The sequence below is a fragment of the Astatotilapia calliptera genome, chromosome 7 (genome assembly GCF_900246225.1).
Source record: "Astatotilapia calliptera chromosome 7, fAstCal1.2, whole genome shotgun sequence".
NCBI classification, from domain to species: Eukaryota; Metazoa; Chordata; class Actinopteri; order Cichliformes; family Cichlidae; genus Astatotilapia; species Astatotilapia calliptera.
Window position 1 is genome coordinate 46442672 of NC_039308.1, and position 15568 is coordinate 46458239.

General features: G+C 38.8%; 1 protein-coding gene across 1 annotated transcript; it reads left to right on the forward strand.

Moving 5' to 3' along the window:
• Positions 1-1595: 1595 nt before the first annotated feature.
• mpi (mannose phosphate isomerase) lies at positions 1596-13341 on the forward strand. The gene is made up of 8 exons (XM_026175175.1): positions 1596-1665; positions 2731-2858; positions 4908-5108; positions 5379-5520; positions 5615-5794; positions 7359-7532; positions 8926-9134; positions 11604-13341. Exons 1-8 carry the CDS (start codon positions 1650-1652, stop codon positions 11820-11822), a joined length of 1269 nt encoding a protein of 422 aa, XP_026030960.1. The 5' UTR covers positions 1596-1649; the 3' UTR covers positions 11823-13341.
• The last annotated feature ends 2227 nt before the right edge of the window (positions 13342-15568 follow it).

The window sequence follows — 15568 nt, forward strand, 5'->3', positions numbered from 1 at the left end:
ACCCCTCTCGGCGCCGTTTGAGATTAAAAGCAAATTCCAGTTGTTATGTCTTATCATTTTTATTATTATTATTTATTTTCTTTACCTACATGTTAACCTTGTTTCTATCTTACTTCACTATATTGTGCAATTGTTAACCAGAATCAGAATACTTCATTGATCCCTAGGGGAAATTATGTTGGTTACAGTGCTCCAGTACAAACAGTAACAAAAATAGACAAAACAAGAAGTAAGAAATAGCACAATATATACATACATATAAGTCACTTACGACTAAATATCTGAATAAGAAAGAAGAGCATGTGCAAAAAGGATGTAGCTATTGCAGTATACAGTGTGTTAGGTGGATGAGTTGTACAGGGAGATGGCCACAGACAGGAATGATTTCCTGTGTCGTTCAGTGGTGCTTTTCGGTAATCTCAGTCTCTCACTGAACATGCTCCTGTGGCTAGCCAGCATGTCATGGAGTGGGTGGGAGGAATTATCCAACATTGTCTTTATCTTGGACAACATTCGCCTCTCCGTCACCACCTTAAGAGAGTCCACCTCCATCCCCACAACATTGCTGGCCTTGCAGATCGGTGTATTGAGTCTGTTGGCATCAGCAGCCCCTCAACCTGCTGCCCCAGCATGCAACAGTGTAGAGGATAGCTCTGGCCACAACAGACTTGGAGAAAATCCTGAGCATTGCATTGAGCATAACGATGTTGATATGAGTCCATGGCTTATATTGTAGATGTTATTTGAGTTTTTGTTATTAAAAACCCCCACAATCTTATTTACCCAACAAACTGATTACTAAACTAATAATGACAACAACAACAACAACAATAATAATAATAAAGTATTAATAAACTATTTGTGAATCCTGTGGATGCCTCTGCATTTCTTCCTTTGCTAAATCCATGAATCTTCTCTGAGGTCTTCCTCTTTTTCGCATCCTTCTGTAGTTACAGTTTGCACATCACCCTTGTTCTTGAAAATTCATATCAGTGCACTTCACCTCCTTTCTTCAGGCATCCTCTCATTCTCCAAGATTGTGTCAACCAATCTGGTCAGTAAGACAACATCTCCATACCTCCACAGGTATGTCATTTGTACCAACCACATTTCCACTCGTAGTTCGTTTCATAGCTGGCTCATTAAATTTTCTGAAAAATGTGTAATGTATTTATAGAAAAAATATATATAAGAGAAGACTTCTGTAAAAATCTCATATGTATGAAAAGTTTTAATGCATAAAAAACTCCATACTCTTTTAGTTCAACTTTAATTTACTTATTATAAAAAGAACACACACACTCACACACTCTCTCTATATAGCTATAGATATATCTATAGATATATATGTTTATATGTATATTGTTCTTGTTGTTTTATTTTCTTTCCATTTTGGGTTGGTCCTAACTGTCGGATGTCCTCGTAGGGCATGTCCAGAATGCCCTGTGACCAGTTATGGTCGAATAAATATTAAAACAAACAAACAATCTGTGGCGTTTAGTTTTAATTTTTTGCTTTGTTCTTTTCCAAGCAATTATCTCTGTGGGTAAAAAGATGAAATTATTCAGTTGAATTATTCAAATTAAAAAAAAAAACATCTGCCACGTCCGTCGTGACGTCACCAGCAGCCGTCAGTCGACGTCGCAGACATGGAGGAAGTGAGAGGTGAGAGATTTACTCCTTTTAAACTGTCTGAAATGATCTCTTTTACAGATACATACTCAGCTAGCTAACAGCAGATGTTTGTTTACGCTGCGTGATGTCCGGTGCTGCTCGGTAATATGACGGGAGGCTCGGCGTTACCCGAAAAACCACCTCATTGTTTCAGCCGGCGTTTTGATTGCTTTACGTGTGGCTCACTGTCCTTTTCACTGTGCTGTTAGCACCTCAGCCACAAAGATGGAGTTTAGTATTTTTTCCCTACCGCATATAAAACCTTTACTTTCAGCTACATTTGTCTGAAACCGGCAAACAGAGCCTGCCAAACGTAAAGCTGCTTACTGTGTGTTTCTGTCCTGTGAAGGCTGCACCGTCAGCTGCCCGGTGTTCTGATTAAAAATGTACCCCCAGCAATCCGTTCCGCTTGTCTTACTGGTTTAGCGAAGCAGGTAGTTATTAGAAATCCAGTGAAACTTGTTTAGTTCAAACTGTGATAAGACAGAAAGAGAGGTAATGAGGTAAAGATATATTATTTAAATCAATCAACTCAATAAAAAGTGTTATTAAATAAATTAACATCATATAAAAAGCCGAATATAACACAACAAAGAGCCTAATAAGTAAAACTATGAGGTGTAAGGTAGAGGCGATTTTCCTGTACCTACATAAATCTAATGCATTTTAATATTTTTATAGATGACTTTAACGCAGGTTTTTTCTGATGATTGGTATTGCATTATAAAGGATTACTGGATCGTGGGCACAAAAAACAATTATTACCATGAGCTTCTGATGATATTTAAAGATAGCTTGTTGTTTGAATGATCTTAGAGCAGTACAGCTATCACCATTAAAAGCTCGACATGGGTCTCACTGTGTGTGAAGATGGAAGCCTAATGTGTTATTGTCTCAGTTCTGCTGCTGATAAACTGGCTGCTGTGTGCATATGCACCTGTCAGTAGAACATTAAAGAGGCTCATACTAGAGTTTTGTAACTCACTGTATGTTTTTGTTTTTTTTGTTTTTTGTAATATTTATACACTTATTGCACATTAAATGTTTCCTCCTCAGTGTTTCCCCTGACCTGTGCTGTGCAAAATTATGCATGGGGCAAGGTTGGACTGGACAGCGAGGTGGCCAAGCTGGTGATTGGCGGAGATGCACTTGCTGTCGTAGAGGCTGATAAACCTTATGCAGAGGTAAGGCCCAGAGATATTTGGGGTACCTGTTGGAGGGAGGGTAATGAACATTTAACACTCAGTATTGAAAATGTACAAGCATGCATGTGATTCATTCTTAAAAGTTAAAGAAACTTAATGTTTTCAGGTTTTCTGAAAACCTGAGACCACTATGCTGGAACAGAGCTGGAAACTTGGTTTTCACTCTGGTTTTCTGGAATAGGTTTGAATAGAATTGTAGGACTACCATTTCTTGAGATGGCTACGCTTGAGTCGTTTGAGCTTATTTACACTTACTGTCAGCAATGAGGGATCTTTAACATTTGAATTTAGCTCTGTAGTCTTATGTTACCGTTAATGATACACAACTCCTCAGCCAAGCAAAAATAACGTAATCATTTTGGTTTTAAATGCAGTCGTGTCCTAGGCTGTCTTGGCACAGGCTCGGTGCTGTGCAATGCCTTTAATAAGTCTGTCTTTATTTAGCCACAACAGCTTTGCAGTGTTTGTCATAAAGGTCATTAGTTCAGGTTACGATAGTGCTGATATTTTCACGTACTGTGGACCACACCCCTTGGTTGTACACATTTTCAGAAGGATGACTTTGATCAACACATTATGTGACATGTCTTTTTGTTTAACTGACTTTTGGTGTTTTATTTTGTTTTGTTCTTTTTAAGGGACTTGTCACCATAATTCTTCCCACAGCTGTTGCTTTTTTCCCCACAGACTTCCTGTTATAGTCACAGCCATTGCCCCCTGGTGGCTAGTAAAAATAACGCAGATTTAAGGTACCTAAGGCTTTACGTTTCAGACCTGGGCCTCTAATATGAATAAACATTCACGCAAAACTAGTTAACTGGCTAAATTATCCCAGGCATTCCCCTGCCCGTTCGCATAAAAGGGGTGGTCTTGGCACCACCTGACCAATCTAAAGGGGGCATTTCACGGGTTGTATGACTTTTCTTTTTTTTTTTTTCCACAGAAAATGATCCCTATCTGAGCCACCTACTGCAGAGATGTTATCAAATGGTTCTCACTGAGAACCAAGAACATATAAATATACTATATAAGTATGCAAGATTGCAAGATATGTTGTAGAAAGTTATTAATCTGGTTATTTAGCAGTAAAAATAATCATTTAATTCCAGTTATTTACACATTAGAGTCCATTTAAACTTTAAAGCTACACAGCTTGATAAACAAGATGTGGAAACCAATTCAGTTAGTCATGGATCAAAGTGAAATTAATTGTACTGGTTGAACAGGTATTCTCAGTGTGTTTTGTGTTCTAGAACCAGTGTAAAAAAGATTTAGAATCAAATTATAATCAAATCCAACTATATTTGATTTTCTAAATCTCTGAATCATTACACACCCATTCTGTGATATATTCCATACAACACACAGTTTGTGCTTCATTCAGTGGTTTTAGGCACAGCTTAACAAGCAATAGAAAACAAATTCCCCCAGCAGACAATCTATTAAACAACCATGCTGTGAATAAAAGACTCCATAAAAACGTCATTGATTCCAAATGGAAACTCTGGAGGTAGCCTGATTAAATATAAAAACACTATTCAACCTTAGTGTGCTGTCAAATTTGATATGAAGTCAGGAAGTACAGTGTAGGTGTCTAGTTTTTGGATCATCTGTTTGCTCACTGACACGTGACTTTGATAGAGCTTGTCCTTTATTTACAAACTGGAATAGCGCTCTGATCCCGTAGATTACACTCTCATAGTTTGGATTCCTTCCTTTTCACTCGCTATAAATGACCATGGTTTGGAGTATTGGATTAATTGGGTCCATGTATAATCGCAGGCTTTTCTCTCAGTCAGCAAGACATCTGGGGCCTCTCATAGGTTTTTTAGAAAGTTTCAAGGCAGATAAAAAGAAAATAAGGAGAGCTACAAAACTGTGGTTTTTATTATTAAGATTTAGTACTTAGGAAATGTAAAGTGTGCCCACTTTTGGAACCTCTTGCTGCAACACCAACAGGAATATTTCTAAATAAAGTAAATAAAGTATGAGCTGTTATTCAGCTGAAAGCTGTGCTGTTTTCTCCAGCTGTGGATGGGCGCTCATCCAAAAGGTGACGCCCAGATTAAGGACAACAGGATCGCACAGACCACCCTGGGCCAGTGGATCGCCCACTTCCCTGCATGTCTGGGCTCAAAGGTGAAAGACACCTTCCAGGGTCAGCTGCCTTTCCTCTTCAAAGTTCTCTCGGTCAACACGGCTCTGTCAATACAAGCCCACCCCAACAAGGTGAGTACACGGACTCCCACACCTGCTCAGAGTTCAAGTTCTGCTGAAGCTGGCTCATCATTGTGAACTGGCTGAAGTTTATGGGTGGAGGCAAATGTCAGCTGCTTTATTAAATGATTTATCAGGAGAAAGCATTACTCAAATCTACTTGTATAGCATGTAGTGATACTAAACTCATTATATTTTCAAGTTTTTTAGGATCAAGGACATACTTTTTTCCTTTGTATGTGTATGAAAACGCATGTTTTTTTTCTATAATGTTTTGGTCAGGAATTAGCCACTCGACTACACACTCAGTTTCCGGAGCACTACCCAGACACCAACCACAAACCGGAGATGGCCATTGCTCTCACCCGCTTCGAAGGCCTCTGTGGCTTCAGACCAGTGGAAGAGATCCTGGAATTTCTTGAAAGTGAGTTTTGGATTTTTTGTGTCAAACCAAAAAACATGTACTCTGCTTCAAATGGTCATAAAACAAAATTAATCTGTGTGTGTTTATTTGTCAGAGGTCCCAGAGTTCCACACTCTGGTGGGTCACGGGGCAGCACAAGAGCTGCGGGGCGGCGTGGGAGATGCAGACCGTACGAGCCAGGCGCTGAAGAGGTGCTTCACCAGGATGATGGATTGGGAGAAGAAGGTGGTGGTAGAGAACCTCAACGAGCTGGTGAAAAGGGTCACGGAAGACGGTGAGAATTAATTTTTTTAAATGATCGTCAACAGGTTTCATGATGTGTATGTAGATATGTGTCGTTTAACTATTACACATTTCTGAGGCAGTTTTAATGTAAATTACACAAAAATTTAATCAAGGCCACTGAAGGCAAAAAAAATATTTTGAAAACAGTTTATTAAAAAGAGATTAATTTACAATTGTAGATTCTTTAAAAGATCTATACTATATTAAATTTAAAAAAAAAACATTGACATTGCAGAGTCAAAGTCTGATTTGCAGTATTTGTTTTTATAGCCAAGGATAATTTTTAAAACTAATCTCTTAATGCGCAATTTTAAATGTATGTTCTTGTATACACAGCTTACAGCTATCTACTGTTATGTTTGTAGTTCTGGGTCTGTGAAGGTTCTCAGTCATCCAGGTCATCGTAGTCTAAGGAGCTTGGAAAGAAAAGCGTCTAGACTTCTTTAGGTTGCTTGAAGACGTTTCACCTCTCATCCGAGAAGCTTCTTCAGTTCTAGGGTCAAATGGTGGAGAGTCCCGGATTTAAACCCCGTGGGAGTTTCCCCCCAAGGAGGGAAAAAGGGACCCTGGGCCATCTGACCTCAGGAAATCACATGATAGGGTGGGGCTAGGTTTCACAATGAGCTCACCCGAAACCCTGGTTGATGGTGACCCACACCCGTTTTCACACCTTGGCTCATGTGATTAGGTAAAGGATCATCAGGGGGTCCTTTTGTCCCTCTTTGGGGGGAAACTCCCACTGGGTTTAAATCTGGGACTCTCCACCATTTGACCCTAGAACTGAAGAAGCTTCTCGGATGAGAGGTGAAACGTCTTCAAGGAACTTAAAGAAGTCCAGACGCTTTCCTTTCCAAGCTCCTTAGACTTTGTAGTTCTGCCCACATTTTAACCAGGACCTACATGTTGAAGATCGAATCTGTGTGTCAGATTGGAGTAATTACTAAAATTATAAAGGCTAAGAAACCTTTGTGTGATTCTGTTGTATACTGGCATTGGATAGGAAGGTTTCTCATTAGCTAGTGATGATATTTTTAATCTTGACTCCCTCAGGCAGTCGGGGCAGATGGCCGTCCCTCCCTGAGCCTGATTCTGCTGGAGGTTTCTTCCTGTTAAAGGGGAGTTTTTCTTTCCCACTGTTGCCAAGTGCTTGCTCCTATGAGCAAGCATTTGACTTGAGGCATTTGATTTAGCACTACATAAACTGAATTGAATTGAAAAAGTATGTAAGACCTGAAAAAGTGTGGTATCCGCTAACTTGAAGCATTTACTAAAACATAATTGCTGAAGTATAAATAATGTTTTGAGGGTATTTGTGTTAGAATAAATAGCTACAGTGAAAGGGTAGGGTCCAGCTGTGATTGTGTTGCCCTGAGTTCACATCAGGGGAACGGTGCTGTGCGTTCAACACCTAGCAGTGTTAGCATCTGGCAGCAAAGTCGACCATTCTGCAATTATTCAAAAATGACTTTAAAACACAGAGAAAAATAAGAGCTCAGTTTGATCTTATGTTTTGCTAACACAGTCCTACCTCGGGATGTTTGTGATCCTTGCAGCTGCAGCTGGAAAGGACACGTCAGGCATCAGTGGTGACCTGTTGCTCCGTCTCCACTCTCAGTACCCTGGAGACATTGGCTGCTTCTCAATCTACTTCCTCAATCATGTGGTCCTGAATCCAGGCCAGGCCATGTTCCTGGGAGCCAATGAGCCTCACGCTTACCTTTATGGAGGTCAGTAGATAGCATTTACATTTATAAGATTCTAGTACAATAGAGCTCCAGATTCAGTTGAGTGAGCGTGACTGAAACTGTTGACTTTCCAGCGTCGCTGCAGTTCTTCTGCATAACAGAGCAGCAGATATGGCTTTTAAGAGCTAGTATGGGATTATTTAGCAGCTTAGGCTTTTCTGTCTGAACGACCAATTTGACTATGCCAAGACTGGCTTCTGTCTGTCCACAAGACTCACTTCTCTACAGTATTGGTCAGAATTTTAGTCAAGCTTACAACACACTCATCACCTAATGGATCACATTTGTCATTTTACAGTCAATAACCTGTAAATTGTGAAGGTGAATAAACTGGATGAGCTATTATGTCATAGAAGCGCTAGGTCTTTAATCCCAATCATAAAAATGAACAATGTTTTTATCCATCTTCTGTTACTCTCAACGTCACGTCCACTGCATCTCTACCACAAATCTTAAAGTATAGATCATAAAGTCTCAAAACTGCAGGCCTCTGTAGTTTTGAGAAAATGCTACTCAAATATTGAACTACGTTCAGCTACAGATTAATACACAGGGAGTTTTTAAAGGAGGATTGTGCATTTTTATTATTTTACACTGAAGAACCCTGAAGTATACTAAAAAGCTTGTGACAGAGCAGAATACATGTTGTTGTACAGTCAGAGATGTTTAAACTGGAATCTGTCCAACTAAATTATATCAAAGACTGCCACAGGAGTGAACTAGTCAGTCTGCAGGTAGGGAAACACAAGACAGGACGTGGTCTGCCAGCAGCTAATGAACTTTCACAAAAAGTGGTGTTTGTCTGACAGTAAACAGTAAATGGTGTCTGTCTCTTGGGAGGAGGAGAAAATAGTAGGCAGAATAAATAATGTTTTGGGTGTCACTAACATAACCAAGTAGCCAACTCCAGTAAATTCTGTGTGTATTATTTGATTCCTTAGATGAGTTGATGTTAAATACATCGATTTAGTTATTTTCAGCAGATGACGTGGAAGCTAGTAAAACTGTCTCATCCACTGGGAGCAAACTGCAAAATGCTGAGAGCCAGCCTTTTTTTTTCTTTTTTTTTACCAGAAATGTCGAGCTTTGGTGTCATCTTCTTTGAAACATGAAGCATACACAAGAGCTTCTCTGTGAACTCAGCAGTCTGTGAAGCACTGATTTACCGCAGTGTCTTTTTTAGCAGCTGTCTCAGCAGAATAAAATGCAATCCGGCTATGAGATGTGTTGATGATGTGTTCAGCTCATCTTTATCTCTGGAAAATTGCCCTGTTCTGTTGTTCGCCCACATGAAAGCATCTGAATCTGTTTAACATTGCAGGATTTTCTGGGAATTGATTTTAATATTTGATTTTCTATTTATGCACCCATCTAGACTGTATTGAGTGCATGGCCTGCTCAGACAACACTGTGAGGGCCGGACTGACACCCAAATACATCGATGTTAACACGCTCTGTGAGATGCTGAACTACAGCCCCGCCCCCGCCTCCTCGAAAATCTTCCCGTGTCTTCAGGACCCCTCTGACCCCTGCGTGTCCATGTACAACCCGCCCGTGCCAGACTTCACTGTCATGAGGATACAGGTTAGAAAATTGTATAGTTGATCTCATCTTTAAAATAAAACCTTGTCATTTGAGAAAAAAAACAACTAACTTTACGTGATATATTGACATTATATACAAATTAGACATAACACTGTGACCGCTGCTAGTTAAAGTGAATAACGCGGATTGTCTCTTTATCAAGGCTTCTGTTAGTGGGTTTGATATATTAGGGAGATAGTGAACATTTTGTCCTCAAGGCTGTAAGTGAGTTTGAAAAGGAGTGATGGCTAGATGACTGGGTCAGAGGATCTCTGCAGCTCCTGTGGGCTGTTCCCCATCTGCAGTGGTCAGTATCTATCAGAAGTGGCCCAAAGAAAGAACAGTGCTGAATAAGCGACGGGGTCATGGACAACTAAGGCTCATTGATGCATGTGAGGAGTGAAGGCTGGCCCGTGTGGTCTGATCCAACAGATGAGTAACTGTAGCTCAAACTGCTGAAAAGGTTGATGCTGGTTCTCATAGAAAGACATCAGAATACACAGAGCATCACAGTTTGTTGTGTATGTGGCTGCATAACAGCAGACCGGTCAGGGTGTCCATGCTGATCTGCATCAGAAGTGGACCAAGGAGCAATGGAAGCAGTGGTCTGGTCTGATGAATCATGTTTTATTTTCTTTTACATCACGTGGATGGTCAGGTGTGTGTGAGTTGCTTACCTGGGGAACACCTGGCAACAGGATGCATAATGGGAAGAAGGCAAGCTGGTGTAGTGTGACGCTTTGGGGAATGTTCTGCTGGGAAACCTTGGGTCCTGCCATCCATGTGGATGTTACTTTGATGTGTACAGCATTTGATAGAAACAGCATTCTCTGCTGACTGTGGCCTCTTTCAGCAGCATGATGCTCCCTGCCACAAAGCAAAAAATGGTTGGACCACAGCAATGAGTTTGAGGTGTTGACTTGGCCTCCAAAGCCCCCAGATCTAAATCCAGTCATTCTGTGGGATGTGCTTGACAAAAGAATCCATGAAGGCCCCCTTTGCAACTTACAGGACTTAAAGGATATATTGCTAACATCTTGGTACAGATACAGCAGCACTTTTTCAGAGGTCTAGTGGGGTTCATGCCTCGATGGGTCCGGGCTGTTTTGGCAGCAATACGGGGACCAACACAGAAGTTAGGCAGGTGGTCATAATGTTATATCTGATCAGTGTATATAATAACCAGTTTTTTTTGTTGTTTTTAATTTTTCTTAGAATTTAGTTTAAAATGTAATATTTGGCATATTGTGTTTTGTGTTTTTAAAAAGTTAAACTTTTACTCTCAACCCATGTGCACTCTGAGTTGATATTATAGAAACCTTCCTTCCATCAGTCTGCCTTTGTGACGCTTTGACACGTAGTTTGTTCAACTGATAGAGTGCGAAAACAAATTTGAAAGAAATTAGAGTTTCTTCTATTTTCATGTATTTTCCAAAGTGGCTTTTATTATTTGAGTTTAGTTTTTGTAAAACTGCTTAGTTTCACTTTAGTTTTTACTAGTTTCAGTATTCGTTTTAGGGGTTTGATTTAAGGAGTTGCAAATTAATCGTGCAATACAAACACAACACTTTTTGAAGGCAGCTGAGTCACAGTTATGTGACTCTAACAATCTGACCAAATTAACCCTTTCACGCATAGTGGTCACTACAGTGGACAGCTATGCAAAGGCTGCTTTCTTGTATTTGGGTCAGTGTTGATGGTATACTTGCACATAAACCAATACATTGGACACTGATGTGTCACTCCATACCCTGCCATCCACTGGTCGCTTAGTGTGACTATAGATGTATGATGTGTTTCATTGTAATTATTGTTATTTAACCCTGTCATGCATGAATTATGACAACCTCAATCAGGATTTTTTCTTAAGTATTTTTATTCATCTTTTCATGCCTAAAGATGAAGGAAAAAAATCCTGATTGAGGTTGTCATAATTCATGCATGAAAGGTTTAGCAAAGATCAATGAATACTCATGCTAAACTTCACTGATTTCAGGAAGTTAGGTCCCAATTACAGACAGTAAAGTAAAAGTAAGGAATCGCTTAAATCACCTTTCTTCCCCCCGTTGATGATCAGTCTTCTTAACCATATCTACATCCCTAAGTACAATGAGGTGCCGACATGTGACTGATTAGATAAGAAGCAGTTTAACATGTGTAGTTAACTGTCTGGTGAGTGTATATGTCGTGTACAGTGTCATTTTACTTTTTCATGTGTCTAGATTTTATTTGATTCCAGTTCAGCAAAATGGTTTTTCATACCTACCTTTAGTTAATGATAAACCATTATTGATGTTATTACAACACCTGTGATTTTAATACTGTTAAAAATACACATCTTTGATTGACATCCAAACTGTCATTGGACTATTGCAAGCACCACCTTTAAACAGAAAGTCTCGAATGTTTTCTTTCGTTTTTTAATGTTTGTTTTAAATACCGACTCATTGTCACCCTTCCATCCTGCAGATCCCAGCCTCAGTGAAGCAGTACAATATTTCTCCAGTCGACAGCGCCAGCATCCTCCTGGTCATTGAAGGTGAAGCCACGGGAACCTCGCCTGCTGCTCTCTCCGACCTCACACTGACGCGGGGCAGCGTCCTGTTCGTCTCGGCCAACGAGAGCGTCTCTCTACACATCACCTCGCAGTCGGGGATGACCCTTTTTCGAGCCTGCTGCCTTCTGTAGTTGTGGGTCTGTGGTCGTTAAAGCTCATACTACCTGTTTGTTTGTATTTGTGATTTGAAGTGTCGAGGTTTGTCCTTGTGTTTTACCTGAGCTCGATGACTCGTGCACTTTTTACAAGATAGTATAGAAGCTAAAGGAGCCTCATCGGTACCTGCTGCTCCCCTTTAACCCCTAAAATGTAACATGTGCCCTCTCTGCCACCTCCAGCACTCTTCTCTAGCTTTAAACTCCAGTTTTAATCCAATGCTGATGGATTTATTGGTTCTTACCCTTTTCGTGTGTGCAAGTACTCATAAAACACAGAAGATCTGCACATCCAAAATTCTTTATAGGTGCTGGATAGAGGGCAGAATAAAAAGTAAAATATGTCTGTTTAGTTGCTGTTTTGGTGTTTAAGGTCCTTAGTTTGCTCAAAAATAGAAATCTGAACATCTGCCGTCCCAGGACAAGTGAAGAACATCCAACATGTTTAAAAGTTTTCAATTAGCTGAAGGTGGATTGTAAAAATATTGGTGATAACTGGAAAAAAACATCAAGTACAGTTAATTTCTCAATTTTTTTCCTGCATGTTATTTTATACCCTGAATTATGAAGGTGACACACACTAGCTGTAATGAACTAAACAGCATTGTGGGGCTGATGTTTACTGTTGTACACTTCACCACCACTCAGTGCTTTGAACAGCCAGACAACCAACCTGTTAAGGACAACAAAGCACATCTGTTTTATATGCCAGCTACTGCGTTCCAGGATCAGTGTTGTCATTTTAACTTTAGCTCAAACTGGAGAATATCCACCTTTCAAACTTAATTTTAGGCAAAAAAAAAAAAGAAAGTAAAAGAAAAACATTAAAAAGTACAAAGTGTGATACTGAGATGCCTGTGCATGTTTTAGAGCAGTAGCACTCTCCAGAGCACCTTCTGTGATTACTATATCAGTGCTACAAACCAATCACAGTGAAGCTAAGCCTGCTGAGTGTTACTGCTTCTGTTACCAGCGCATGTTTTACAGTCTGGAAACATCCCGTCAAAGTGGTGAAAACTCATGAGTATTAAAAATGAATGAATAAAAATAAATAAGAAGCGGGCATGAAGAGCCATTTCCATCTCTGTCCCATAAAGCATGACGATGTGGCAACCATGTAGGGGTGTAACAATTCTGAGACCGAAACCATGATACAAACGTCCACCATACTGTGTCATGTAGGTACTCTGGGATTCACGTAGAGCAGTTAAAGCATGCTAACTTTATGAAAGATGTAATAAAGATTGTTCAAGTAACAAGCAGGGACGCCTGCTATTTGTCGACTATACATAAAGTCCAGAAGTACTAGAAGTGCAGACTTTAATTAGTGCTTTAATTGGATGCAAGTTAACTGTTGATTTGAAGAGTTTGTTCAGTCACCCATAACAGGTGGGAGTACGTTTTGCATTGTGCTAATCTGGATGTATCAAAGAACTTTTGCACTGATTTGATTGATTTGATTGGTAATTTATTTCAACATGTGAACAATATACAAGTACATTTAGAAAAGAAAATAAGAGAGAAAAAAATACTATACAAATTACATACAAAAAAACCCGTTCTGATTAATTTACATGTTGAAAGGGAGTGGGAAGAAGTACACACTTATTTAATCCCACCCCTTTGCCATAAATTATCAGTTAATATTTAGTCAGCTTCCTTACTGATATAATTTGTAATAAAAATAGCGAACAGATTTCTGATATACTTTATACTATAATATCACATCATGAGTTTTTTGTTTGTTTGTTTTTAAATAGAGACATTCACTTAATTTCAATATTTTCCTTGTCTTTATCGTTCGAGAAGATCATATTTTTATAACTCTTTTTGAACAGTTTTATGTTTGGACATTGCTTTAATTCCATATTCAGTTTGTTCCATAGTTTCACTCCTTGAACAGAAACACAAAAGCCTTTTCTTGTAGTACGTACCTTCATTGTTTTGAAGTTACAAAAACCCCTTAAATTATAACTTCCTTCTTTCAAAAAAAACATACTCTGAATATTACCTGGCAGTTCTTTATTTTTTGCTTTGAATAGAATTTGTGCTGTTTGGAATTTCACTAGATCGTCAATTTTCAATATTTCAGACTGCAAAAATAGTGAGTTTGTATGTTCCCTATAACCTGCATTGTGGATGATTCGAATTGCTTTTTTTTTTTAAGAGTAAAAAGTGAATGTAATGTGGTTTTATAGTTATTGCCCCAGACCTCTGCACAATAGCTTAAGTATGGTGAAACCAGTGAACAGTATAGAATATGAAGTGATGTTCTGTCGAATACCTGTTTTGCCTTGTTTAGTACTGCAATGCTTCGTGATACTTTGGAATGAATATATCTTACGTGAGCTCTCCAGTTAAGTTTTTCATCTATTATTACCCCCAGAAATTTATTTTCACTGACTATTTCAATATCAACACCATTTATTTGAATCTTTGCATTTGTATTTAAACTACTATTTCCAAATAACATAAGTTTAGATTTATTCAAATTTAATGATAATTTATTTTTATCAAGCCAGAACTTCACTTTACTTATTTCATTAGTCATATCCTCCAATAAATTCTGCAGTTCATCACCGGAGCAAAAAATGTTTGTATCGTCAGCAAAGAGAACCATTTTTAATACACTGGACACTTTCTTCTTGGGGAATCAAATGTTTTTGGGACAACAGCTGAAGCTGTCGGACAGGACGGGCATTGAGACTGTCTGAGGGTATATAGAGCTGAACGGGTAAACTTCACTTTGCGGAAAAAAGTGAGGGAACTCATGCAACCTAATGAATTTTTACACCATTTTCAAATTTTGAAATCACTCTGACATGTTTCCAGCTATTGGTTGTACTCCTCATTGTCCTGTTAGCTGTTAGTAGCGTAGTAACTTGAAGTGTTACATTAGGAAGGGTATCTGGCATAAAAACTGTGCCAAATCAAAAACTCAGATCCATCCGCTGTGGCAGCATCTTGGGGAAAAAAGAAAGCAGCTGTAGATACCTCATTCAGCAGTTTTCAATGTGCATGAATTCACGCAAATAACTCACGGCAATACTTCACTTTGTCTTTGGTGTGAATGCAAAAAAAAAAAAAAAAGGTATGAACCTTGTAGTTTGGGAGAATTGTTACACCTCGAGAATCATAAATGCATACCGAGTCAAACATCTTGTTTGTCAACTAACAATTATCTAAACCTGCTTTAAGGTACTTATTGTAATTTCCTCTGTTTTGAAAGTGTTTTTAACACCTTTTAAATTTAAATGAAGCTTTCAGCAGAATGTAAACAATTGATCGGCATGACTTTACATCCAAAACACTGATATATTTTTTTGTTGAAGAAATATAAAGAGAACCTTAACCAGGGCTGGACGGCAATTTTGTGTAATACCAATTTGTACCACAAGATGGTGTATCAGCGTAACCTTTGTTTAACCAGGCAAGCCATTAGAACAGTTTGTACAAAGGCATTTACTGGTGAAATACTGCCCCCTGGTGATAAAGGTTTTAGTTAACATTTGCTGCAGTTTAATTACAAAAAGTACCTTTAAAAGATTTTTTTGTCTTTTTGTACAGTTGTACAACAAAATGCTGCATTGAATTTTATACCTTATTGTATTGGAGAGATTTTTTGACTGTTGTTTGTAACGATTAATCAGCACGTGGCGATACATATGAAGTAAATGGTTTTACATGTTTATTATAATAGCTAAACAGGTTTCTTTTCCTAA

What these genes read in the sequence shown, in the direction of transcription:
- mpi (XM_026175175.1), top strand. An exon ending in TACAAGCCCACCCCAACAAG is followed by an intron (nt 5,109 to 5,378) that starts GTGAGTACACGG and finishes TGTTTTGGTCAG; the next exon opens with GAATTAGCCACTCGACTACA. An exon ending in GATCCTGGAATTTCTTGAAA is followed by an intron (nt 5,521 to 5,614) that starts GTGAGTTTTGGA and finishes TTTATTTGTCAG; the next exon opens with AGGTCCCAGAGTTCCACACT.